General features: G+C 40.7%; 1 protein-coding gene across 1 annotated transcript in view; it reads left to right on the top strand.

Moving 5' to 3' along the window:
• The first annotated feature begins 205 nt into the window (after positions 1-205).
• Positions 206-26,379, top strand: part of LOC140325684 (uncharacterized) — a 30,975-nt gene continuing 4,801 nt past the window's right edge. Inside the window, exons 1-4 of the mRNA XM_072403660.1 lie at positions 206-488; positions 9,353-9,691; positions 10,652-10,728; positions 18,919-19,021. Of these exons, the coding sequence (XP_072259761.1) occupies positions 320-488; positions 9,353-9,691; positions 10,652-10,728; positions 18,919-19,011 (678 nt within the window). The 5' untranslated portion in view covers positions 206-319 and the 3' untranslated portion in view covers positions 19,012-19,021. The remainder of the gene's footprint in view (positions 489-9,352; positions 9,692-10,651; positions 10,729-18,918; positions 19,022-26,379) is intronic.

The following is a 26,379-nucleotide window of genomic DNA, read 5'->3' as shown; positions in this document are numbered from 1 at the left end:
CTGTGTACCCTGGTTTTCAGGTCGGTACGACATACTGTTTAGGAGATTTGGAGGTTTGTACTGGGAGAGATGTAAGGCTGCAGAACATGACATGCAGCATTCATACACACACACAGCTATAAGTTTCCTGGCGATGACATCATTGTACATGCCCCTGGTAGATGTTTTAGTTAAACACCAGAGCTAATGGGCATCTATTGCCAGGAGCAGCTCCGTAATCGGAGTGCTATCCCCCTGCTATCCCTCCGCTATCCCTCCGCTATCCCTCTGCTATCCCTCTGCTATCCCTCCGTTATCTCTCCGCTATCTCAGGTGTCTGATGAACAGGTGGAAGGGTGGCTGGAAAGCAGTTTGGTTTATTCTGCTGACACCGGCTTTAGTCACTGTGTTGGGGGCTCCGCTGGTGATGACAAGCAGGAAAGCTCACCGAAGTTCCACTGCTCCACTTTCCCCGAGGGGTCCTGGAGCTGCTGGGAGCGATGATCAAGGTAAGCATACTTTCTGCTCATTTAAAAAAGCACTGAAAACCCATCTTTTCACACTTGCCTACCCATCTTCTTCTATCTTTTGAAACCGTCACCACTTCCCCCCACTACATATCTCCCCTCCTATTGTATTTTACTTCCCCCACCTCCTAGATTGTAAGCTCTTCGGGGCAGGGTCCTCTCCTCCTGTGTCAACGTCTGTATTCATCTGTCATTTGCAACCCCTAATCAATGTGCACCGCTGCATAATATGTTGGCACTATATAAATTTGGTTTAATAATATTAATATTAATAATAATAATAATAATAATAATATTATTATTAATAAGCCCGCTGTGTGCTGGGGTGAGGGGCGGCGGGGTGGATGGAGTTCTGCAAACTTTTGTGTATTTCCATAAATGGGGGGGGGGTGCTGGTGACAGGAGAGCTGATTGTGTGCAGACATGACAGGAGCAGCATCAGCAGCATGCCCTTGGCACCATCAGGAAATACTTGGCATAGAAGGGATGCCAGGAATAGGAAAGTGCAGACCAGATTCATCTTGTACACTCTGCTTATATTATTCACCGGGTTATGGCTGCAGTCACAGACTGGTATTCCCAAACTGTTTTAGCATTATCCGCTAAATCCTTAACAATTTCTTGCTTAAAAAAAAAAATTGCAGTGAGAATGCGATGTGTTGGAAAGTCAAGCAGGTGGGGTATAATAGATAAGGAAAATCTTTAGCATGTGACCTTTAAAGTGGCCCTATCCCCACATTAAAGGGTAGATAACCCTGCTATGGTGGTAAAGATTGAATAGGAAACCAAGAGCCTCCAGGAGTACCTGTCATGTATGTCAGGAGGGTTAGCTGCTGCTCCTCCTGTGCATGCCTGATATCGGGCATTCATCATAAGGGGCTTTTCCTGCAATGTAAAAAAAGTGCTGATCTCACATGTGTGCAGGAGAATAGATCACCTGATCCCACATGTGCGCAGGAGAATAGATCACCTGATCTCAGGCATGCGCAAGAAGATAGATCACCTGATCTCACATTTGCACATGATTACAGATCACCTGATCTTTTGAAAATCCGGCACTCCTCAGGTCCGGAGGTTGCTGGATTTTTTAACCTGTACTGTACATAATTTATTCCTTTTTATTACCAACAATATGTTTATTATTAAATATTATTTCTTTTTTTTTTTTTTTTTTTTATTATTTTTTTATTAAAAGATATCAAGGTACATACAGAGAAAAGAAAATAAAGTGGTCGTAACATACAGTTCAAAAAAGAACAGCAAGGTTAGGTTCTAACAATACATATCTTCAAGCTTGTGGCTTAACGGCCAACCGCATAGAAATACAAACATTGTAACCAACCCGTTGTGTTGTATCAGTAGCAGGAACCATGATATCTTAAGGTTTTCAAAAACATTTTTACATTTAAATAAAAATAAAAGAAAAACAAACAAATTAACTAATTAAAAAAAAGGAGTTAAGAATAAAAAAAAGAAAGAGAAAGAGAAAAAGGGAAAAAGGAAATGGGGGAAGAGATGGGGGGGAGGTAAAGTGGCCAATGACCAGCTATAGAATCAATCACATCTCTGAAACAGTGGCAGAATGCAATTAGGCATCCATCCCAGAATACTCGGGTATCTAGGGGGGTGGTCATAACAAACGGCAATATTCCTCAGTAGTGATAAAGTGGATCCAAGTCTGTGCAAATTTTTCTGCTTTCCTAGCGTCAGAGGATATCATATCCTCCATATGATATATATCAGCAACCCTTTGCAACCAATGTATTACCGTTGGAGGGGCAGTATTCTTCCATAAGGCTGGGATACAGGCCTTAGCTGCATTGAGAAGGTGTCTCAGGACAAAGTTACTATAGAACCTGCAGGACATGTCCGAAACATGAAGAAGTGCCAGGACCGGATTGCCCCTTATATCCACTTCTGTAAGCTTTAAGATAATATTAGCTAACGGACTCCAATATAATTGCAATTTTGAGCATTCCCAGAAAACATGCAGTAGCGTACCCTGTGTGTCGCCACATCTCCAGCAGGTGCTATCCGACCCCGGGAAAATCTTAGCAAGCTTCACCGGTGTCCTGTACCAGCGAGTGGCCAACTTGTAGTTGGTTTCCTGATATTTGTTGCAAATGGACGCCTTATGACAGAAATGAAGTAACATATCCCTCTGGGCTTCAGTAAAACAAGTGTTCAAATCAGCTTCCCTTTGGGATACAAATAAAGGGAGTTCTGGCGTATATACAGATAACAGGGTTTGATAGGCATGGGAAAGTGTGCCCCGTACAGGTTGACCAGTTGCACACAAGTCCTCTAGAGGAAGAAGCGATCGGGCTATTGTCAGACAAGGTTTGAGTATCACTGATATGTGGGCCGCTAATGTGTCAGGAGGAAGAGTGTGACCATCAGTGAGCGCATTCAGCGCTAAAACTAAATGCGGGCCTAGTACTGGGAAGAATTTTTTATAGTAGGCTAATGTCAGACCATCTGGGTCGGGAGCTTTCCCTCATGTGGCTCGGCGATTTGCCGCTTGTAGCTCAAGCAGTGTTATCGGTTTATCTAATATCTCTATAATGTCTGAGGAAAATGTCGGTAAGTCAGAGGCACTGAGATATTCCTGTATTGCAATCTGGCAGTCGGGAGATGACCTACCACTAGAGTCTCCTCGTAAATTATACAGTAGACTGTAATAGTCATGAAAGGTGTTAGCAATGTCAGGGGTAGCGTGTGCCAGGGTGCCCAAAGAGGTTTTGATTTTAGGGATATACATGGCCGCCTTCTTAGACCTAAGCGCCCTAGCCAATGCCCTACCACAGTGGTTGGCATGTTCATAGTAGTACCGTTTGCAACGGGTAAGTTGTGTTTTAGCCTTTTCTCTGTACAGGGAGTTAATTTGTGTACGAGTGGCGAGTAGTTGGGATTCCAGGTCCATTGTTGGAAGCCTTTTGTGCAACATTTCTAAATGATGCAACTCCTGTAACAGCATATCAAGCCTTTGTTTGGTTAGTCTTTTGAGTCTACAGCTCTGTTGTATGAACAGACCTCTAATATAACATTTATGAGCTTCCCATATATAAAGTGGATTGTCTGTAGATCCTGCACTGTTGGCAAAGAAGGAGGAAAGTTCTTCCTCAATCTTTGCGGTCAGTTCAGGGTCTTCGAGCTGTGCCTCATTTAGCCTGCAAGCACTGGGTTTACATTCATATATCCTCCCAGAGATCTCTATCATAATGGGGGCGTGGTCAGAGAAAGTTATGGAACCAATACTCGAGTTGCTAACCTGTGAAATGGCATCATAGGATATCAGAAATTAATCAAGTCTGGAGTAAGTATTATGGACTGCGGAGTAGAACGTATAATCCCTGTCTCCAGGGTGTTGAATACGCCAGATATCTATCAATTGATTGTCATGTAGCAGAGCTTTCAGACGTTTATGATGAGAGTAAGGCAGGTGGGAACTGCCCTTGGATATGTCTAAGGACGGATCTAAAGTTAAATTAAAATCACCTCCTAAAATGATGGTACCTTGAGCCACCTCAGATAAGAGGGTCAGAATATATTCAAGGACAGTCAACTGGCCGGTATTAGGTAGGTATATGTTTACAAATGTAAATAATTGCTTCTCTATCATACCCTGGACTATGAGGAAAGGACCGTCTGGATCCACTTTACACAAAGAGGGGGACCATGGAAGAGAACCATCTATTAGAATGCCAACTCCCCTAGATTTAGAATCGGGTGAAGAAATCAATAGGAAATTAGGAAAATCAATAAGGTACACAAAGAAGAAAAAGCAGCGAGAAAAACAAAACAACTTAAAAGGAAGAAGAAATCGAGCTCTAGGCTCTAAACCTAGGTAAGTAAAACAATATACCACAACACCGACCTCTACAAGAGGCCGGATGTACCTATGTGGGGGGTAGTGTAGGCAAGAACACTATGAGCCGCCATGAAACCAGGAAGATATGCCGTTCCCAAAAAACAAGGAGAGGAGATAGAATTCTAAACTTACAAGAGTAGAAAGGTTTCACAGGTTTCACAAATCCCAAAGACATTAACAAAAACATTAAATAAAGGGCATACCAAAAATCAGGCATACTAAAGTGCACAGCAATACACAATGCAGGCTACTACAGGAGCTGAAACAATAACCCAGCTTCAAAGCGCCAGGTATCATGTAAACAGAACAATAATAATAACAGTAATAGTACTGGCGGTAGGCAGCCATCTGGGAACAAAGAACCACTGAGACCATGATGGGCCATCGCCCATACTCAATGTGCACCAATGTCACCGCAATAACAGGAATCCGCTTCCGGCATAGGAGGTGTGCTCAGATCAGGACATAGATACATCACACAGGAACGATAAGTTTCTGAGGAGGTATAGATATGCATATATGCATTGTAATATATGTAGGAGGTAGACAGTGGTGGTAACAAGAGTCCAAATATTCAGCAGCAGGAGAAATCATAGTTCATGTGAATTTGAGGTATTCCTTCTCAGGGGGCGCTGAGGAGTGGGAGAGTGCCGTCTGCATCGGGCGGAGGTAGATGATTTCGATCTCAAGTAGATACTTGGTAGTACCTCTAAGACTTCCAGCCAATTAGGAACATCAATGGGATCTGCGCCCAGGAAGGTAAACAGGGCCGGTAGCTGAGATGGATTGTGCAATGTAAACACAGAGTTGGATTTGGTCACTATGAGATGTAGTGATGACCCCATCTATATCGGGCACCATGTGTGGTAATGTAATCTAAAAGTGGCTTCAGTATGCGTCTCATCTGTAGTGTGCGAGGGGATAGTTACGGATATATCTGAATACTTGCACCATCAAAATCAATCGGCCCCTTCTGCCATGCTTTCTGAACGATCTGCTCTTTAACTTTGTAAAAGTGCACCCTGCATAAAACATCTCTGGGGCGATCAGGTACTCCATCTCTCCTCACACCAACCCTATGAACTCTATCCAATTCTATGCGCTCTGAGGGGGGTCGGTCTAAAAGGGTGTTAAAAATGGCAATCACAGTGTGCTCCAGGTCAGGCCCAGCTGTAGCTTCCGGGAGTCCCCTTAATCGTAAATTGTTGCGTTGGCCCCTGTTTTCTTGATCGTCCAAACTGAGAGCCAAGTTAGAAAGCACAGACTTCATGTGCAGTTGGGCATGTTCAAGTGTGTCTAATCTAAGGAAAGTTTGGGAGGAGGAGGACTCCAGGGAAGTAACCTTAATATCAACTGCTTGCACTTTCTGATATATCTGTTCAATCTCTGCATGAAGAGTGCTCTATGCGATGAGCCCAGGATTCTAGCTCTGTTTTAGTGGGTATGAATTTCAGGAGGGCTTGTAATTCTCCGGGCAGCTGCTGAGAAGACAGACAGGAGTGTGTCAGAACAGCAGGGATCCCAGCTGAGGGGAAAGACCCCTCTTCACTCACCTGATCAGCAGACTCCACGTGGTCAGCTTCACTTGCAGATGCGGTTGCCATCTTGGGAACACTTCCTCCTACTAAAGTTGCCGAGTCTCAAGGAAAATATTTATGTAAGTTGTCCCGTTTAGGGCTTTTCCCTGCTTCTTTATTCTTCCTCTTCTTAGACATCACTGAGTGGGATGGAAACAAGCTGTGTGATCTGAAGTATTAGCTGTTAAAGCCGCGGTGGACACAGAGCTCCAGGAAAGTGCCTGCTCACAGCGCCATCGCCAAGCCACGCCCCCCTTAAATATTATTTCTAATCGCATCTTTATCCTCACCAACTACCCCACACCACTCCATTAATCATACTTAATATCCCCATGATAAGCCCTATAGCAATCAAGAACGCTTGTAAGGGTAACAAGCTTCTCCCCCTTCATTACAAAGATCCACCTCCCCAGTATAACTTTTCCTCCCCCATCACCCACCACGCATGATCATTCCCGGGATCTGTGTTGTAACTACCAAACTGTCAATCAGTGACTGACATTTGCATGGAGGAGGAGTTCTTTCCTTCTCCCTTCATCCAATGCACACGCGCAGTAGCTACACTATACCAGGAATGTCAAACTCTGGCCCGTGGGCCAAATCTGGACCTCAATGTCCTTTTTATTTTTGGGCCCCCCCCAAGGAATTCCGAAAATGAACTACATCTGGCCCGCATTACCACCTCACATCATCATTTTCAATACATGCAATACATAGACATTATTCCTGTACACCCATCATGTGACACAAAGCCTAGGCAATGATCACATGGTCCCTGACTACCAGGGGCATTGTGTTTGTTTCAATCTATTAGAGACTGCATAGTGTAATATTTAGTGTCAGACAAACTTGTGATGTGAAAGGATGAAGAACACACAGCCTGCATAGATAGATAGAAATTTGTCTTTTCAACCCTAAAGTGTGTTTAGAGGGGTTTGTATTTGTTAGTTATGGATGAACTAGTAAACGTTCTAAATGTTGTCAATAAATTTCAAGTTTGGCCCCCGACTGGGTTTTTCATTTAGGCCCTCTGTGTATTTGAATTTGACACCCCTGGCCTATACCTTAATGGGCATAAGTTAAGGGCGGAAGTTATTTTGTTAACGGCTTCCGGAAGCCATACACTCCCATAGAGACATACGCGCAGCATCATTCCTACTGCATCCACCATATACCACAGCGCTACCATCTGGTGTTTGTCATCTCTCACTTTATTACAAGGTATGCATTAGCTATTATCCATTTATACCCATCTCCTTCCTAATTGTACCCCTTTATTATTATCCTTACTATTTATACATTCTCCCAATTATCATCATTATGATTTATATACTCATCAAAAAAGTTCCTTATTTAAAATCTGTCACCGTCCCTAAGCCATATAATTGATGCGCTCATTCTCTACTCATATCATCTTGACACCAATCGCTCTTTCACCTTTCTGTATCTCTCTCAAACTGTAAGTAGAGCATTCAAGTTACTTACATGAATATGCTGCACTATTACCATAACAATACCTATTATCATTGATATTTAATCTTAATGTTATTATACATATGCATTAAATATACCTTCTCTAATAAATAAAAATAATATGCATGTTAATAGTGCTTTGCTATACATCTTCTCCTAGGAAAATACTATGTATAGTTACAATTTGACATATTCAGCAACCATCTATATTAATGATTTGTTTTTTGTAAAAACACCTTTGTTATACGCTAGCTACTTCATATCTATGCTAACAAATCTTATATATACTACGAATGCATATGCAAGCAACATACAGGATTAAGTATTTCCCTTACTTATTCCTTTATATCACTAACTATAGATCCCAGTCTGTATGATCTCGCTGATTTCATGATGACGTTTTTATTGGTATTTTTTAGGAGTACATATACTTTAAATATTTCAGGTAAATTTGGATTTATTTTCAAAGTAATGGACAATAGCTTTTTATGTCAATAATCATTTTTTTTCCAGTGTGATACCACACTTATCAGTACTTTTCATATTTGTAAATCACCCATTTACCCACTCTGAAGTAAATATCATTACTCTTTATATAGACTTTTCTCCAGTTTTGGCAAAAATTGTTATTATTATTATTCCCATAATCTTCATATACACTTATACAACTATTGTTTTCATTTTTAGCTACCCTTGGTCCCCTAAAAAAGCCTATATAGGCAAACCTATATAGCCCATTTAGGCGAGGAGTTTGAGTTGAGAAGAGGTCACTGAGTAGTTGGAGGTGAGGAGGTGAGATGGAGTGATTGAGGAGTTGGAGGTGAAAAGAGGTCATGGGGGAGTTTGAGGCGAGGAGGTGAAAAGAGGTCATTGAGGAGCTTGAGTTTAGGAGATGAGAAGAGGTCATTGAGGAGTCTTAGTTGAGGAGATGAGAAGAGGTCATTGAGGAGTTTAAGTTGAGGAGATGAGAAGAGGTCATTGAGGTGTTTGAGGTGAGAGGAGGTCATTGAGGAGTTTGAGGTGAGGAGATAAGAAGAGGTCATTGAGGAGTTTGAGTTGAAGAGATGAGAAGAGGTCATTGAGGAGTTTGAGGTGAGAAGAGGTCATTGAGGAGTTTGAGGTTGAGAAGAGGTCATTGAGGAGTTTGAGGTTAGGAGATGAGAAGAGGTCATTGAGGAGTTTGAGGTGAGGAGTTCAGAAGAGGTCGTTGAGGAGTTTGAGGTTAGGAGATGAGAAGAGGTCATTGTGGAGTTTGAGGTGAGAAGAGGTCATTGAGGAGTTTGAGGTGAGAAGAGGTCATTGAGGAGTTTGATGAGGTTAGGAGATGAGAAGAGGTCATTGTGGAGTTTGAGGTGAGAAGAGGTCATTGAGGAGTTTGAGGTGAGAAGAGGTCATTGAGGAGTTTGAAGTTAGGAGATGGGAAGAGGTCATTGAGGAGTTCGAGGTTAGGAGATGAGAAGAGGTCATTGAGGAGTTTGAGGTGAGGAGGTGAGAAGAGGTCATTGAGGAGTTGGAGGTGAGGAGATAAGAAGAGGTCATTGAGGAGTTTGAGGTTAGGAGATGAGAAGCGGTCACTGAGGAGTTTGAGGTGAGGAGTTGAGAAGAAGTCATTGAGGAGTTGGAGGCGAGGAAGTGGGAAAAGGTCATGGAGGAGTTGGAATTGAGAAGAGGTCATAGAGGCCTGGTGGGGTTGTTTTAAGTTTTAACTCTTCCCCATTTTGTCCTAAATTTTATTAAAAAAAGGCTGTAGTTACGTATTAAACTATAAATTTCCACCCGGTCCCTCCTTAGTCTGGTAAGTATTGACTTTTTCTCCTTTCTTTTTCTCCTCCCTTTTTACCCTAAACATCCAATGGGGGAAGGGGGGGTGCAATAATTCAAAAATTCTTCCTGTTTAGCTATTTTTTCGTTTTATTTATTTATAGCATATGATTCTTCAGAAATGTTCCAGACCCCAAATGAAATAAATGTGGAAATGAACGAGAAAGTTAATTTCAGCTGCAAGTTGCACAGTCAGCATCCAATACAAAGTATTACCGTGAGTAAAGGCAACACATTGCTGGTGAAGAGAGTGAATGGAAGCCTGCTATTGAATAACGACAACATTGACATAGATGGAACAGATCAGGACTTCATGGTGAATATTAAGAGTATAGGAAATGACGGTGACACTGATATTTACTACTGCAGCGCACAAGTCAACATAAAAGGAAAAATACATGACATTTCGGGAAATGGGACATTTGTGTATGAAGGAAAGCAAGGTAACTAAGAATATCTATAAGTTAATAATATCTGGGAGGGTGAAACAATGTACTGATGACAACCTACAGCATTGCTATTTGCTTCATGTATTGCCCATGCTGCTCATTGGCTTCCCACCAGGTGGGTGTTTTGAGTGTTTTTTTTTTCCAATCTTCGCAGCAGAACTGTTATCTCTGTTTATCATCCATCAATCACCCCAAAGCTCTGACTATTAAAGAGGAACCGTCCTGAGCCGGCACTCCGGGCGCTGCCATCTTCGTCTTCTCTCCTGGGTTCTTCATCCTACGTCACCCGACCCAGGTGCAAGATCGGGTAACGTAGGATGAAAAAAAAATTGCCAATCTCACTGCACATGCGTGACCCTCCCGGGATCCCTGACATAGGATTTGGCTCCTATTCATTCTTGACCACCTAGGCACCGATTAGGGGGCGGTAATTTTTACCCTACATAGAAGGGTCCTCTACCCTTTTAAGTAAAGTGAAAATTCTGAGTAGGTATGCTTTAATTAAACAAATGGTGTACAAGCGTTATACACACAGCGCCTATTCTGTTCTATAGAGAGAAGACATCACATTATTTCTCAATGCCAGCACAACCATTCGACCCAGCTATAATCACCTGATTTGTTTCTTATTAGCCCCTCCCTCCTCCGGACCCCTTTCCCTCCAGCAATTTACTGACCACATTCATGAAATACGAAATGATGTCAAAAAGAACCCATATTTTTCTTTTTCTCTCCATCCATATTTATCTTGTAGAATGATGAAGATGTGAGTAGCAGTGTCTTGAACCATAAATGGCTTATACCAGACAATTATTCCTTTCTATAATAGGTATCATCCCCTATTTAATGTACAGCACTACAAAATATGCTAAATAATGTTTGGTAATAATATTTCATTTAAAAAAATTGAGTATTGTTAATATCAACTAACAGTTGTTTTGCTTCACTTCACAGATTTCGGGATCAGTAATATGATTTTGATTCCCACAGTGATGTTCATGGTGCTAGCAGTACTTGCCTTTTGTAAATATGTGAGTGGTATTTATTTTTTATATACAGTTATTAAGTAGCTTTTGTTAACTATGAGTTATCCGATCTAAATGTCCTCCCTCACTAAAATTAACATCATCATAAAGACGCAAGTCACTTATCAAAGTTAAAGCACAGTGTATTTATGCCAAATTCTTTTCTCTTGTTATTTAAGAAGTCCCCATAAATCCTTTTTAGAGAACTGCATTTCCTTCCAATACCTGTGGCTACAATGTATGTACTTTTCAGAATGCCTTCCTGTTGTGGCTTTAAGGCTGAAACTATAGATGTAACACCCCCATCCATGACAAAATTCAAGGAATAATGGCACATAGAGTTATTCTATAGGCACCATCCATGCCACCACCATGCTTCACCGTTGGGTTCAAAGTGAAAGTTTGATTGGATTATGCACAGAATATCTTTTCTAGTTTTGGTTATTTTGCTAAAGAATGGGAAAATTTTATATAGACCTACTTTAAACCCATCAATAGGAATTCTTATATTCATACATCCAGTTACCATCATCGCCAATGGATAGAAGTAATTTCTAAGAGCCAATTTATGAGAATTTGGAGAAAATGTAAATCTTTGTTGAACTTTAAGCAACAGTATCAGATTATTAGTGGGATATTGTCTGGTTCTTTTGGGTGGTCTCCAAATGGACTATCAGAGATGTGACAGTATATCCTACTAAAGATTTATTAGAATCAAATGCTTAGCAATTAAAGCAAATAGATTCTAACTAAAACAAAGAAATACATCAAACTTTATAGGAATACAGAATCACTCCTGTATAGGGGGGCTTAAGTCTTTATCTAGTTGTAATTAGGCAGATTGTCCAATAACATATACTCGGAAGTCCATGTAAGCAATAGTTCACAAATTTATGGGGTAGATAAACCACGTGTCTAACACTTTTGGCACAGAAATGACTGTCCACCATCTTGTATCCCAGCACAAACTGGTATTATCCTCAGGGGTCAGCCTTCAAGGCCATTCTTTGTTCAGTTTTCAGGGTCTGCATACATTTCTCTAACTGTAGTTCATATGGCATTAAAATACATTTATGAAGCATTTTCACAATTAGAAGAAATAATATAATAAGAAAAACTCAATCTGTTCCTTTTTGTGAAAAAAACTTCCTATCCAAGCAAAAACTTTTCTGGAACATTATTTCCACAAATAAAGTAGTATGGGTCTTTGCATATAGACATTTGTCACACTTGGGGAGACAGAGCCACTAGGGGGCGCTACGGCCTGCACAGAAATTGTATGAGTCCTAAGAAGTTGCAAGCAAGAGGGGTCAGGTCACAATTCCAGGGATCCAAGAAATAGACACCAGTGACACAGGGGCCACTGCAGACACAGGGGACACTGTAAGCAACAGGTGACACAGGAATATCCACAGACAGACAGGAACACTAGAACAGCACAAGGGAATAGGCTGGAAACAGACTGGGTAACGAGGAGCTAGACAGCGGAAACACCAAATTACCCAACAGGTGTAGAGGAAATGCTCAGCAGTGCTAGGGGCTCGGTACTAGTGAAGACACGTTGCACCAATGCTGAGTACTGTATCTGAGCTAGCTAAATAGGCAGGGATGATTAAGAGGCTATTTCCTGATTGGCCGGCAGTGTTATGTCACAGATATAATTTGTGAAAGTTTATGCAAATATTGATGGGTTAAATTCCAAGTGTACAAAGAGAGAAAACAAAGAGACCTGCAAGTAAAATTTAAAGATTATACTATTTATTAATAGAGACAGATAAATAAAACAATGCAGCAACAAAGAGTTGGATATAACAAAAATACATGTGGAAGTGAGTTGCATTCATCCAAGGAGTCCCCCAATTTAATGGTTTGGCAGATGATCAAAAAACATGTTCTAGTTGAGACTACTTAATTAGGTTTGGCACTGTGTTTTACACTATCCAGGAACTGATACAATGTCCAATTGGTGCTTGACCAATACTGACCAATGGTCATCCTTTAACCAGCATTTTACCTTATAAGGATGACAGTTAAAGGATATGCTGCATTCTTTTAGGATGATCTCGTATAGGGTATACATATGCCAGTATATACTGGTAAAGCATCATTGTTGGTGAGACATAATTGATATTAGTAGTATAGCGTATATACCTTTCGTCAAACTAAAAGTGACAGGTCGACCCACCTCTTTTCCCGCCCACAACTCGCACCTCCACCCATAATCCCTCCCACGCCCCTCCCAAGGCCGTTCCACGTCTCTCAACCTATCTCTCCTATATCCCGCCCCTCCGCCCATAATCCCTTCCACGCCCCTGCCAATGCCTTTCCACATCTCTCCCAGATCATGCCTACCACCCTCCCCCTAGCCCTCCTATATTCCACCCACTCCCATTAACCGCCTATTGTCCGGACATGTCTGAGCATGCCATCAATCCCCACTAACCATCCTATATACGGGCCAATCTCCACCCATTCACCACCTATTGTCAAGACGTGTCCTGGCATGTCCAGGGGCTTTTAAAAACAATTTACGACTGTTTAATACTAAAAATATAATAAAAGACAGCTTTAAAAAAATATATTTATTTACTTTGTTCCACGTTACATCTATTTATTATCACAGCAGGGTATGCATGTTTGATTGTAATTACAACAACGCAGATAAAATTGTTTCAATTTGCTATATAGTCACATACAACGCGGTCATTTTTTCTAAAATCGTTTGTGATTGTTTTTAATACATTTTCAAAAGACATCCCTTTAGCAATACAAAATAGACCTGAGCATGATCAGGAAGGCTCGGGCATGGTATAAATTAGAAAAAAACAGCGGAAAAGAAAGCGCGGCCTTGACGGGTCATCCATCCCCCTTTTAAAGATAAAATAGTGCCGTCTCAGAGGCGTCGGCGACAGAAAGCAGGAAGCCATTCGCTGGGTGACATCTTCTAATTGGCAGCTATGGCTTTCGTACATGATGCCTCTGCCGAGTACGCCAAATCAGAGTTGGATATCTTTCAAATACCGCCCACGCAGACAAGTATTGAAAAATCGCTTTATGTAGAGGTAGAGCCAATTGCGGCACTAGCAGACAATGCGCCATTGGAGTTCTTCATCTCCGGGAGCGTGCGCCGACCACTCAGGTCTAGTGTGGTACTTGTAAAACCGCATGTAAAAAACAGTGGCTAGGAACATCGACAAACACATTGTCGCCACTGCATAGAATAAAAAGGACCTAAGCATGATCAGGAAGGCTCGAGTGTTGTACAAGTTAGAAAAAAACAGCGGAAAAAAACATGGCCTTGACAGCGTCATCCTTCTCCATTTAATAATTAAAATAGTGCCGTCTACACAGAAGAAGTCCAAAAAGTCCCCCTTGATAAACACTGGATTTACCAGATAGAGAAAATCATCAAAAGAAGAAGGTTAAGGGGAAAACACTGTATTTTGTAAAGTAGATTGGCCCTGAAAAGCTTTTGTGTGCAAGAATCAGCTGGGGGGCGTGTAAACTATGGAAGATGGCTCGTTTTACATTACTTTACTGTACAACGTGTCGTCTAAACTTTACCCCAACAATACCATCGCTGATTATACCACTAAATTAGCAAAAGCTGTCCATCTCCGTGGGCCTTACGAGGTCGCCTTAGTAGAAATTCAGTACCCTCAAACATGGAATACCTTTGAGCCTGGGGATGGTGTTTTTAAATACCTGGTGAAAAGCGGCTGCTAATGCTGCCCCTGTTTATTGGATAGTCCTGAAACCCACGCAAATTTTGAAAGTATATCTACGACCATTAAAATAAATTTTACAACATTTTTTTTTTAAAAATCTATCATTGACAGAAGATCGGCCTGCCATTGACCGTCTATATTGGACACAACGAGTTTGTTACTTTTAAATGCTTTTTTCACCGGTTTGTGCAGCGTATAGGTGTCTTCATTGTTCAACCATTTTTTCACGGAGCCTTTACTTAAACCAAATTTCTGTACTTCTCTGAATAAAGTGGTGTTGGTGCTGGTTTTTGGTATGTAGTACAGTTTTAAGACCTACTACCCTGATGCTACCCTGATGCGTCCTCATGGATAGTTTATTTCTTAAATACAATTACACCATTTCAAGATAGTAGATTTATTATCTTGAACATAATAAAAAGACTTTAGTTTATTAAACTTTTTATACTTTACAAAACATTTTTATTTAATTTTGTGACAATTTATATAGATAGAATAAAAAGATGACTACATTTTATTTAATTTTTATTTTATTGAGTAGTATATTTTATTAAATGCTTTGTTCAAAACAATAGTTTAATAAGTATATACAGAAACACGTAAAACAGATTAGCATACATGCTTTTTAAAACAATACAGCATGCATGGGAAATTTGTATGCACATTCAAAGTAAAAAATTTTAACGTTAGTCAAGCAGTCTGTAACAAGGGAGTCGCTCTCTTTTTAGGCAGTAAAGTTCCCTGCAATACCCCTGGTGAAGACGTTGCAAACAACAGCTGTCTAAAAGGATTCGTCGTACGAGCCCCTTTTTAAATTGTCGATAAGTTCTCCTGTTCTTGTATTAGAAATCACCGTAGAGGGAACGTTCAGCTCCGCTATGGCATACATGAACAATTCCCAACCTTTAGGGGCTTTAGCTTTAAGTACATCCTGGCTCTGCAACGCAGTGTGGATCAGGTCAATGATGTTGGAGCCGGGTATAGGCCTGCCTTTGTAAACAAATTCGCCTCTCGCGTTCCAGGAGGCCTTGTCACCAGACTGATACAATTTATTCAACAAAAGCTCAGCATCTTTCTTATATCTTACATCAACATTATTAAGTATTTCCTTAACATCATCTCTGTTGGAGGAATCATTTGGCAATTGTTGTTGACGGCGGTTGTGTAATCAAAGTTAAGATTGACATTTTTTTACTGGCCTGTTTGGTAAACATCAAATATCTCCGTAGTTTGTGTACCTCTTAATTTTTTTAATTTACCCCTTAATCATCTGGTCATTCCTGTGAAGTATGTCACCAATTTTGGCCTCAACGCTGTGTAGCGGTTTGGTGCATCTCTGCTGTTTCTAAAGCTGTTTTTTTAGCTTGTCCAGTTCATGCTTGAAAACCAAGAACATTTTCTCGGCGGACTCCATTACAAACCACCGGATCTATTAGCTATCAGACTAGTGATTAAAGGTATTGCAAACCCAAGCAGCGATCCTATAAACCCGCGGCTTTGTGCCTTTAATAAGGTATCTTTTATTGCTTAATTTCTTTATAGCCTGGCTCCACCTTTTCAGCATATTTTTTGGCGCTCTCTAAGAGGGATCTTTCCTTTAGGAATATTGAGAGCAATTTCGCCAATGGTGGATATCAAATCATTATTGGCGATGCATAAAATTGATTTTCCAGTTTAGTTCTGACCAACGCTTTTAAAAGATCCTGATTACGTCGTATCCTGTTAGACATCTTAACAGAAGCCCCTTTGCTACCAAGAATGACCGGACTGGTGAGAAAAGTCACATTTTTAGAGTTTTCTTTTTATGCCGGAAGGTCTGGTGGGAACAAACCCGTTCTTAAACGTAGTTCCTCAGGAGTGCCAGACCTTCAATCGACAAGTAAATAGCTGTAAGGAGTGTAGCTTCTTCAAAACCCTCTTAAAGAAATGTGTTTTTCCAGGGTACATTTGTCGTGTCAGTGTAATAACTTGTAATTTGTCACGAGGGTTCTTAAAAAGGACCGTGTATTTAGTTTAAATTTATGGTCCTGCTTTTCTTACCCTGACAAAACACGTTTTGAACAAGATACATAATACTCAAATTTCTGCGGTGAATATATTTGGTGAATGCGTTTTGCATTTCAAGATTATTGCAAGCCGCCTCCATAAGATCAACAACTGCTAAATGTACCTTGTCGGGCGGGAATAAGGCCTCGTTCGTAAAATTTTAAAGTAACCCCTCGATAAACCTGATATTTGTAAATAAACGAGAGAAAGCGTCATACAAATTTTGCCAACATACATAAAACCAAGGGACATTGTCAGGTTTGTGCAACATTAGTGTATCTGCGTGCATTAATAAGCGCTTTACAAAAAAACTCTTTCAGAGTTTGAGGGTCCGGGTAAAATACAAGAGAAAGGGTGTTGATATCGCGCATCCGTGACGCTCTTGCTTAATAACCAAAAGGCAAAGTGGTGAGTGAATCTATTTTGACAGCAACAGACTCTGCTAGCAACCACAACAAAACTAAAAAAAAGGGAATACACTGTCAAAAGTAACACACAAAGGATGGGTGATGAGTAACTGAATAATAAAATATTAATTTTTAGCGGTTGTATTATGTATAAAATAACACGGATGCCTTGAAGTCATTATGTAGATAAGAAATATATTTTTCCTTAACCACCTGGGAGTTACACTGAGGTCTAGATTTCTGTTCCAAAAGCGTTACAGTTTTTCATGAAATTTTTTTTTTTAAATTGTAGACCTGTAACTTACAGAAATATGTCCGAACAGGGTTCTAGTGGATATCATGAATATATGTTTTAAAATGTTTAAAAAACACAATCATGAAAAAAAAAAAAATTACTTTTAATAAAATTAAATAAAAGACACAAAAAATCAGCTTAAACAAGAATACATAAATAAATGAAAAATACTGAAAATGCGATAATTCGGTATACTGTATATTAATATATTTTTCTAAAACACCTCCCTAGTGTCCGTCACATACCTATAGACAAAACCACATAAATATATTTTCTATTATTTTGTATTGGATTGGATGCAGGACTTTGTATTCAATCCAATACAAAATGAGAACAAAATTCAAACTCTCATTTTGTATTGGATTGAATACAAACTCCTGTATCCAATCCAATACAAAATGAGAGTTTGAATTTACCAATTGCATACTTTGTATTTATTTTGAATTATTTTGTATTGGATTGGATACAGGAGTTTGTATTCAATCCAATACAAAATGTGTTTGAATGACTTTCAGTTTGAATTTCCTGCACACGCGCAGACGTCATCGTACGCGCCGACGTACACGCACGGAGGGAGAAGAAGCCGGCCGGTTTCTTCTTCCCGGAGAGGACATCCGACGCTGGAGGACGACGCTGGAACACGACGATGGATGATCGCAGCGGGACCAGGTAAGTGATCGATAAAGCCGAACTTTTTTCACTGTATTTTCATACAGTGAGAAAAGTTCTGGTTTATCGATAATTGTAACTTTTTGAAGCCCGTACCAAGGTCGGGCTTATCGCTCAGGTGGTTAATTGCCCTAATTGTAAAAATATTGATTACTAGCAATGTAAAGTGTAAATATGGCAGAATAATTTATGTTTCAGCCTGGCCCTAGCATTTTTTTCACCTTGTTATTGTGGATTGACAAAACCCATTCAGCTGAACAAAACTACCTAATGCAACAAACCATATCAAAAGTGAATGCGCTATTTTGACAGCAACGCACTCTGCTAGCAAACACGACAAAACATATCAAAAGTGAATACACTATCAAAAGTAACACACAAAGGATGGGTGATAAATGACTAAATAATAAAATTCTAATATTTAGAGCTTGTATTATGTATAAAATAACAAGAATGCTTTGTGTTCTGATGTGTTGTAATTACGAGTATGTGGAAATTGCTGACTAACTGCACTGTAAGCGGCTCTACCAGATGGATGGTATAAATTAAACACACTATCAGTAATGACAATCCATTACAACCAGTCTGTTTTTGCATATTTTAAACAAAATATCATATATTTTTACTTAATGCCTGGGTGGAGAGGGGGTAGGTTAATTATCTCTCTTAGTTTTCAGCACTCCTGGGGTTAAATAGCTCTTGTAATCTTGTAAGCACTTTAGATTTCAGCACTTGTGGGGTTAATTAGCTCTTTTAGTTTTCAGCACTTGTGGGGGTTAATTATCTCTTGTAATCTTGTAAGCATGTTAGTTTTCAGCACTTGTGGGGTAATTATCCCTGGACATGTCTGGACAATTGGTGGTGAATGGGTGGAGAGTGGGCAGGATATAGGAGGGATAGGTGGAGAGACATGGGACTGCGTGGGAGGGGTTGTGGGCGAAGGGGGCAGGGTTGTGGGTGGGAAAGGGGGCCTTTCGACCTGTCACTTTTAGTTTGACAAAGTCTATACGCTATACTACTGATATTGAATAAAATTGTGCTAACCCAACAGGTGGGATGGGCGAAACTGATGAAACTTGGGAGAGCAGGCACGCCCAGCGCCAGTACCACCCGCATGCACAGGAGAGAGACATCTGCAGTTTAGCGAGGAAGAGGTAAGTGTAACAACATTGACAAGTTCACTTTATTAGTGAAGGAGCGCATAAAATCTGCAAATAAAATACAATGTAAAAGCAGGATAGGCCAAAGCACTGAACTACATAATAATATATAATCCCCATATTTTCATCCTTTTTCTGACATTTATAAAAATTAGAGCTATACTTTCCTAAAATTGGAAAATTGGACCATTTTCTAATCTTAACCAAATGCCAAGTATACAATTCTTTATTCTCTTGTAACTTCGTTATTATATATGATATACACAATACTCCTATAAAATCCTAATTAAGTAAAAGGGATGTATTAAAGGTATGCCGTCAGAACATATTAGTTTTGGCAGGCATATCATACAATTAATTGAATTACAAATAATTAAAATTGCTTTCTGGTGCAAATAAAAAAACGGTTGGCCTGTAGGCAATAAATTGTCATGTAACAGTTGTACCATAAACAAGAATTCAAAATTTTTGTTGCTAAGTCTCTTGGCATACAATGTATATACATATACATGTAATATAACAGTTGTGATAAGAATCAGGAGCACAACTACAGTAGATCTGACATTGGGATTCCAAGCTGCATTTTGTAAAACTGTTCATCAGAACCCAATCTCCTGACTTCAGGCTGCATATACTGTGGTACCTCGGTATAAGTCCGCTTTGGAATAAGTCCAACTTGGTATAAGTCCTGTTTGGACAGGACAAATTTTGCTTGGTATACAACTTTTGCTTGGTATACAACCTTTGTGCTAGAACTTTTGGGTCAAAATGAGTCATAACACTGCCCGCTACCCTTATTTACCTCTACGGAGACAAAGCCACGACTGCCCACAAGCATCAGTACGGCAGTTGCCACCATTCAGTGAACAATCCGCGCTATAACTGACTGAGAGTTACAGAACATCTCGTCCTCCTCCCTTCTCAGCACCATCCTGGGTACATTTTCATTTATTTAATCTAATTGCTTTTGTATTTATGTATTTTAGTATTAAGCGGTGTTTAAATTATTTCATACAGCCCCATCAATGTATAATATGCCAATAACAATAAGATTTTTTTCATGGGATTGGATTAATCAGTTTCCTTTTATTTCTTATGGGAAAAATTTGTTTGCTAAAAGTCCTGTTTGGATCTGGAACAGATTAGGACTTATACCAAGGTACCACTGTACCAGGACTCTGCAATCAAAGAAACACTTTTGCACATACATTAGTTCTGAGATTAAGATTAAACATATCCAGACAAATCATTATTATACTGAGCTTCTTACTTATATTTATATTATATAAACCCATCTTTGTAAAATTTGTAAAACGTGTTCCTGATACGGAAGGCTGTATGAACACTCCTTTTGCAGTGGCATATTCACTGAGCAGTAGAGTTCAAAAGGTTTGGATTGGTTTGGTAGTTTGAGTGCTGGGCCTGCAAGTACATCCGCCTTCAGTTGTCTCACATTCTGTTCCAAATCATCACTCTGTGCACCCATTGCTTGTTTAGTGACTACATATGTAGAGCTATTTCGGTCATTTATATCCACATCAAGGTCTCTGTTACTTTCAATTGCCCGTCTATGATATGACCACACATCCTCATGTCTCACATCCAGCAATCCCCCGGTATTTCTTAACAAAGTTTACTATGACCTCTTCTTCGGTCAGTATTGCACACATCTAACTTTAGCACAAAGTTGTTCTTCTAATGTGTCCTTGGCCATGGGCTATCCCAGTCATTAGGGATACATGCAGGGGTACACAAGGCTTGTCATCTGTCTTGCATTTTATTTTTCCAGCTCTGTGTTTCTTCATATGTGAGCTTGCACTTAGACAATGGTCACCTCATATAACAGTGCCACTCTTCACATACACATCAGTCCTTGAGCTTGGACATTTGTCAGTTTGAGTGTCTGAAATGACACTTCAGCCTCAGAAGTCCTCTGAAAAGGGACAGGCAATAGCTGGTACAGGGGTCTGAGCAATTTTTACAATAGGGGAGCTATCTACTAAATGTGTCCATCAGTGTATGAGAATATCAACAACATATTTGAAGGGGTGAGAATAACTAATTCGTTACCAGCAAATGCCATTTCCAACAATTAACTTTCTCCTTTTTACTCTTATGCCTTAACAACCTTACATTTTATCTTCTTGTTCTTCAGTTCTGGTAAACATTCCATGACCTTTGTAATATTTGCAAACTCCTTTTCTCTGATTTATTCCTTACTTTCTTTTCCTCTCCAATCATTTACTCAATGATTATTTAGTATATTTGTGACTGCTGTAGATGGCATACACTTCCGATTAGGGCGAGTATTGTACAGTTTCTCAGCTAAGTATCCAGTTCAGCTGCACATAGCACTCACTTCATTTGTACCCATCACAGCTACATCACAACTACCATATTCAACCAATTGTAGTGGTAGGATGTCAAAGTTTTTACCATACTCTACTAATCTCCTCTATTCTCCTTATAGCAGCGGTCGGCAACCAGTGGTCCACAAAAAAATTTTAGGGGTCCACGGCTCTGGTCGGTGCACCCCCGAGCGGATCAGGAGAGGGACCCCGCTTGGGGGCTCACCGGCCAGAGCCGTGGACCACATACCCTGTACAGTTTCTAGGCTCAGTGAGGTGGACGGGCTGTGTCCCTGGACACAACCTGCCCATTCTCCCATCCTAGGCTCAGATCTGCGATGGGAGAGTGGCAAGATTATGTAATCATGACGTCACTATGGGGGAGATTTCTCCCCCTTTGAGTGACACCCGGCTTCCCCCTCATGCGTGGTCAGGAGCCGGTGGTTTTAGTGGTCCACGGGACTAAAAAAGTTGGCGACCACTGCCTTACGGTGTCTTTAACTACCTGATATATTTGATGTTTAATAACCAGTTCACATGTAGTTATAGCAGCAATTAATAAATTAGTTTAATTCTTGGAAAAAACAGACAAAAGTAACAGATCAAGAAAAGAAAAGGAAGAGAAAGTGAGTAAAAAGCAAGAAGAAAAAGAGGTGGTGGGTAGGTTCGGAGAGGTGGGTAAGGCAGTTCAGCAGTAACACAATCCATACAAACCATCTGCTTCAGCAACATCTGCAAAGTATTTAAAAGTATCCATTTAACCTACAACCCTTATTAGTGTAGAACATTCTTCAGCTTTTAGATTGAGGTAACAATGTGTTAAAACTCTGTAGTAAGGCAGTATTGGATCCAGGAGAACCAAGTTTGGGTACAATTTTTATCTTTTGCAGTTCCCATGGTCATCAGCTCCTCCATACAGTAAATATCTTTTACTCTTTGCAACCATTGTCAAATGGTTGGAAAGCTGTCCTGTTTCCAGCATGCTGTTCTGCATGCCTTGGCAGCATTAGGCAAATGGTGCAGCAGAGAGTGTTTATAACCTTTCTTAGACATGCTAGAAACATGGAGTAGGCCTAGTTTGGCTTTACCAGAAATATTTGTACCCGTGAGTTTGCAAGTATTATCCGCCACATTTGCCCAAAAATTGGATAGCTTAGGGCAGTTCCAAAAGATATGTAGAAGCGTCCCCGGGGCTGATTTACATCTTCAACATTTGGTATCAAGGTCAGGGTAAATTGTTGCAAGCTTAGCGGATTTTCTGTACCATCGGGTCAGTAGCTTATAATTAATTTCCTGTTTTTTTATTACTGATCGCTGCCTTATGACCAAAGCATAATAGCGTATCTTTTTATTACTCTGTGAACGACATGTTCAAGTCTTCCTCCCACTTAGAAACAAATTTAGGTGGGGACAAAGTCTCGGTGGATAACAGCGTTTGGTAAGCATATGAAAGAGTGCCCCAAAACTGCCTTGCATACTGACTTCAATGGCAGTAACTGGTGATAAAAATGCGTGGGAGGCGATAAGGATCGGAGGAGGTATGTCAATTGTATCATGTGCCAATTGTTTAACGTGGGTAATTCTTTTTCTCTTTGTAATCATGTGAGTGGGACCCATGAACCATCCGCCAGAAAATGTATGGCTCTGTACAATCCTTTGGTTCACCTTAACCTATAACAGGGTCTGTTTGCCCAGAAGGAAGTCTGGGTGTTCTAGGACTGGTGACAATGGGGAGGGATAGTTAAAAGGGTTCTGTGATGTATTTGAATACAATCTGCAATGTAGAACCTTACATTGGTGCTTTAGCATTGTGTTTGTACAGGATGTTGGTGCCCAAGGCAGAGTGTCCTTAGGGATTGGAGAAACTTTGTCTTCTATTTGCACCCAAAGTTTAGTTGTCCTATTTGAACACCAGTCTATGAGGCAGGCTAAATGAACTGCTCGGCGGTACAGAACTGGATCATGGAAAGCCATTCCCCCATCCTTTTTGGGTAGTCTGAGTGTTTTTCACGTATCTGTGGAGTTCCAGGATACCAAATAAACCTGAGAAATTCTGATCTAAATTTCAACAAAACCGACATAGGGATTTTCAGTGGGAGTGCTTGCAGTAGGTACAGCAATTGTGGCATGATATTCATTTTTAAGATATTACATCTCCCGAACCACGTAAATGTCATTTGTCGCCACTTATTAAGGTCCCTCAAATTGCATCGAGCAGTGGAATGAAATGATGTTCCACTACTTGCATCAAGTTTGAAGGTATCTGAGTTCCCAATTATTTGAGAGATGTGGTTGCCAATTTAAATGGAAAGTTAGGTGTTAAAGCACATTGAACAGCGGTATAACTCTTCCACGCCGCCCGCGATCCCCTTCAATGGTATTGAATTCTTTCTCTGCGGCAAGCGCCAACAGGGCAGCCGACACAGGTAGACAGCTGAGCTTGTTCAAGAACCAATAATGTCTTTCTTACATTATAGGTAGTGGAATTGCCTAGAACAAAACCTGCCTGTTCAGGGCTAACTAACCATGGAAGATATCGTGCCAGGCGATCTGCCAGAATTTTAGAAAGCAGTTTGACATCCTTATTGAGCAATGATATGGGTCGATAGGACCCAGGATCTAAAGGAACATTCTGTTTTTTTGGTAACACTTTAAAAAATGCCAATTGGCCTGAGTCCAGGTAGGTAGCCTGGGAAAACATATTATTATACAATGCTGTGAGAGAGGATGTTACCTGCTCAACCAAAACCCGTCTGGGCCTGGAACCTTGGAGTCGGCCGATCGCTTTATAGCTGATATTACTTCCTCCTTGTCACGCACGGAGATACAGGACCACTAGGGGGCATATGGAGGTGGTGCGAGCCCTGAGAAGGGCCAAGGCGCAGAGTCTAAGCCGTAACCAGGTTTTCTTCCAGAGCCTCTGATGGTGAGGATGTTGCACTGCTGGTTATGGCCAGCTTGCAGTCCTTGGGCACACCAAGGTGGGTAAGCATGGTACCAAATCACCAGGCAGGAGGATAGTCAGGAAAAGCTGGGATCGAGACACACAGCAAAAAAAGATAGCTCAGGTCACATGCTAGGGGTCAATAGTCAGGGATCCAGGAGACAGACAGCAATGACACAGGGGCCACTGCAGGCACAGGGAACACAGGAAACACTGGAAACAGCAGGAGGCACGGGAGAAGCAGGGATATCCACAGGCAGACAGGAACACGGGAACAGCACATGGAAGTTGGCTGGGAACCAACAGACTGGACAACAAGAGGTTAACACAGGAGCTGGACACAGGAAACACCAGATTAAGCAGCGGGTGTACAGGAACTAGTTTACAGAACTTAGGGCTCGGCTCAATGGAGACACAAAGGAGACATGACTTGTTGCACAAACACAAAGTGCAGCCTGAGAGCCAGCTAAACAGCCAGGGCTGATCAAGAGGCTATCTTTTGATTGGCCAGCGGATTGGACGGAATAGATAAAGCTTGGAAACAGAGGCACGTTCAGCTTCAGAACTGCAAGCATGCGCAGGAGAGGGATGCCTGTGCTTTAGTGAGGAAGAGGTAAGTGTGACACTCCTCAGTAATAGGAGAATTTGGATGACTTAGATCTTCCACAGACAACTTTGGAAGAGTTAGTTTATCTAGAAAAGACAGACCTTGAGAGACATTTACACCCCTGTGAAATATACAACTTTTAATAGAAAGATGGAAAAACTGAAGCAATGCCTTTTGGCGAATTGTGTAGTGTTGCATAAGAGACCTTAATAGCTGTAATACGTGGAGGCATTTGAAACCCTTTAGTTAGTTTGGCCAGTAATCTATCAGATTTATTTCCACATCAAAAAAATTCTACACGATAAGACCTAATCATGGTTTCATACTAGCCAACCCAAAAATCACAAGTTCTTCTGGCCTGTAACCAAGAGACCTTGTCGGCTGGAGAAAGAGACGTCTTGAAAGCCTGATAGGCATATCGGGCTTGTTGACATGTGGTACTTGCTCAGGGTCTTCTTCTTGACAGAAGAAACATAAGCCATGATGTTTCCTCTTAGGAACGCTTTGGCTGTGTCCCAATATAGATGTGGATTCGACTTATGTATATTGTATTATTGTGGAATTCAAAGTCACGCTACCAATGTTGGGGATTATGTTGAAAAGATTCATCCTTGGTTTGTAATAGTGGAAATCGTCATACAAAAGCAGACTTTTGTAGAAAGCCATCTGTTAAAGAAATGGTGACTGGAGCGTGATCAGAGATCACCAAATGTTAGATTTTTGTTGTGTCCACTTTGAACAACAAATCATCAAAGACTAGCACAGAATCAATTCCAGATATAGTTGCGTGTAATGGCAAAATATGAGTATATTCTCTTTTTCAGTGGATGAAGATGTCTCCAAACATCGACTAAGTCAGCTGCAGAAATAAATGAGTTGAACGCCCTATCTTTTGGAGGCGGTGGGTGCCTGTCCTCAGAAGTATTAAATACTGCATTAAAGTCCCTTGCCACAACCAAGGAAGTACTCGGGAGGGTGTGGAGAGTAGTTAGTAAATTATCATAAAAAATTCCACAGTCCGAATTGGGACGATACACCGCTAGCAAAGAAGCAAAGAGAGTTTGCAGGGAATTGTAATCATCGAAGCCCATCTGTCCACGGCAGCATCACAGGATTTATTATCAATAGTATACTGTAGTTGTTTGTGCAGCAAGATGAGTACTCCAGCACAACGCCCCTTTGCCAGGGCTCCCCAAACTTCTTTAACCCAGCCTTTGCCCTTCAAATGGTCAAGAGATGTAGGGAGGTGAGTTTCCTGTAATATAGCTATGTCAGTTTGTAGTTTCTTCAGATGGTGTAGAACTTTAGTACGTTTATTCGGCGATCGGAAGTCTTTAATGTTCCATGTGGTGATTCTCATTTGGGGAGATTTGTAAATAGTGAGAACTATAGTTGAACTTGATGTAAAAAACAGGAAGACTGCATAGCTGTCCCAGCCAAGCAGCGATGCAGA

The sequence above is a fragment of the Pyxicephalus adspersus genome, chromosome 3 (assembly GCF_032062135.1).
Source record: "Pyxicephalus adspersus chromosome 3, UCB_Pads_2.0, whole genome shotgun sequence".
Classification (NCBI taxonomy): domain Eukaryota; kingdom Metazoa; phylum Chordata; class Amphibia; order Anura; family Pyxicephalidae; genus Pyxicephalus; species Pyxicephalus adspersus.
The sequence above is the reverse complement of the archived record's forward strand: the minus strand, read 5'-3'. Positions and strand labels throughout refer to the sequence as shown.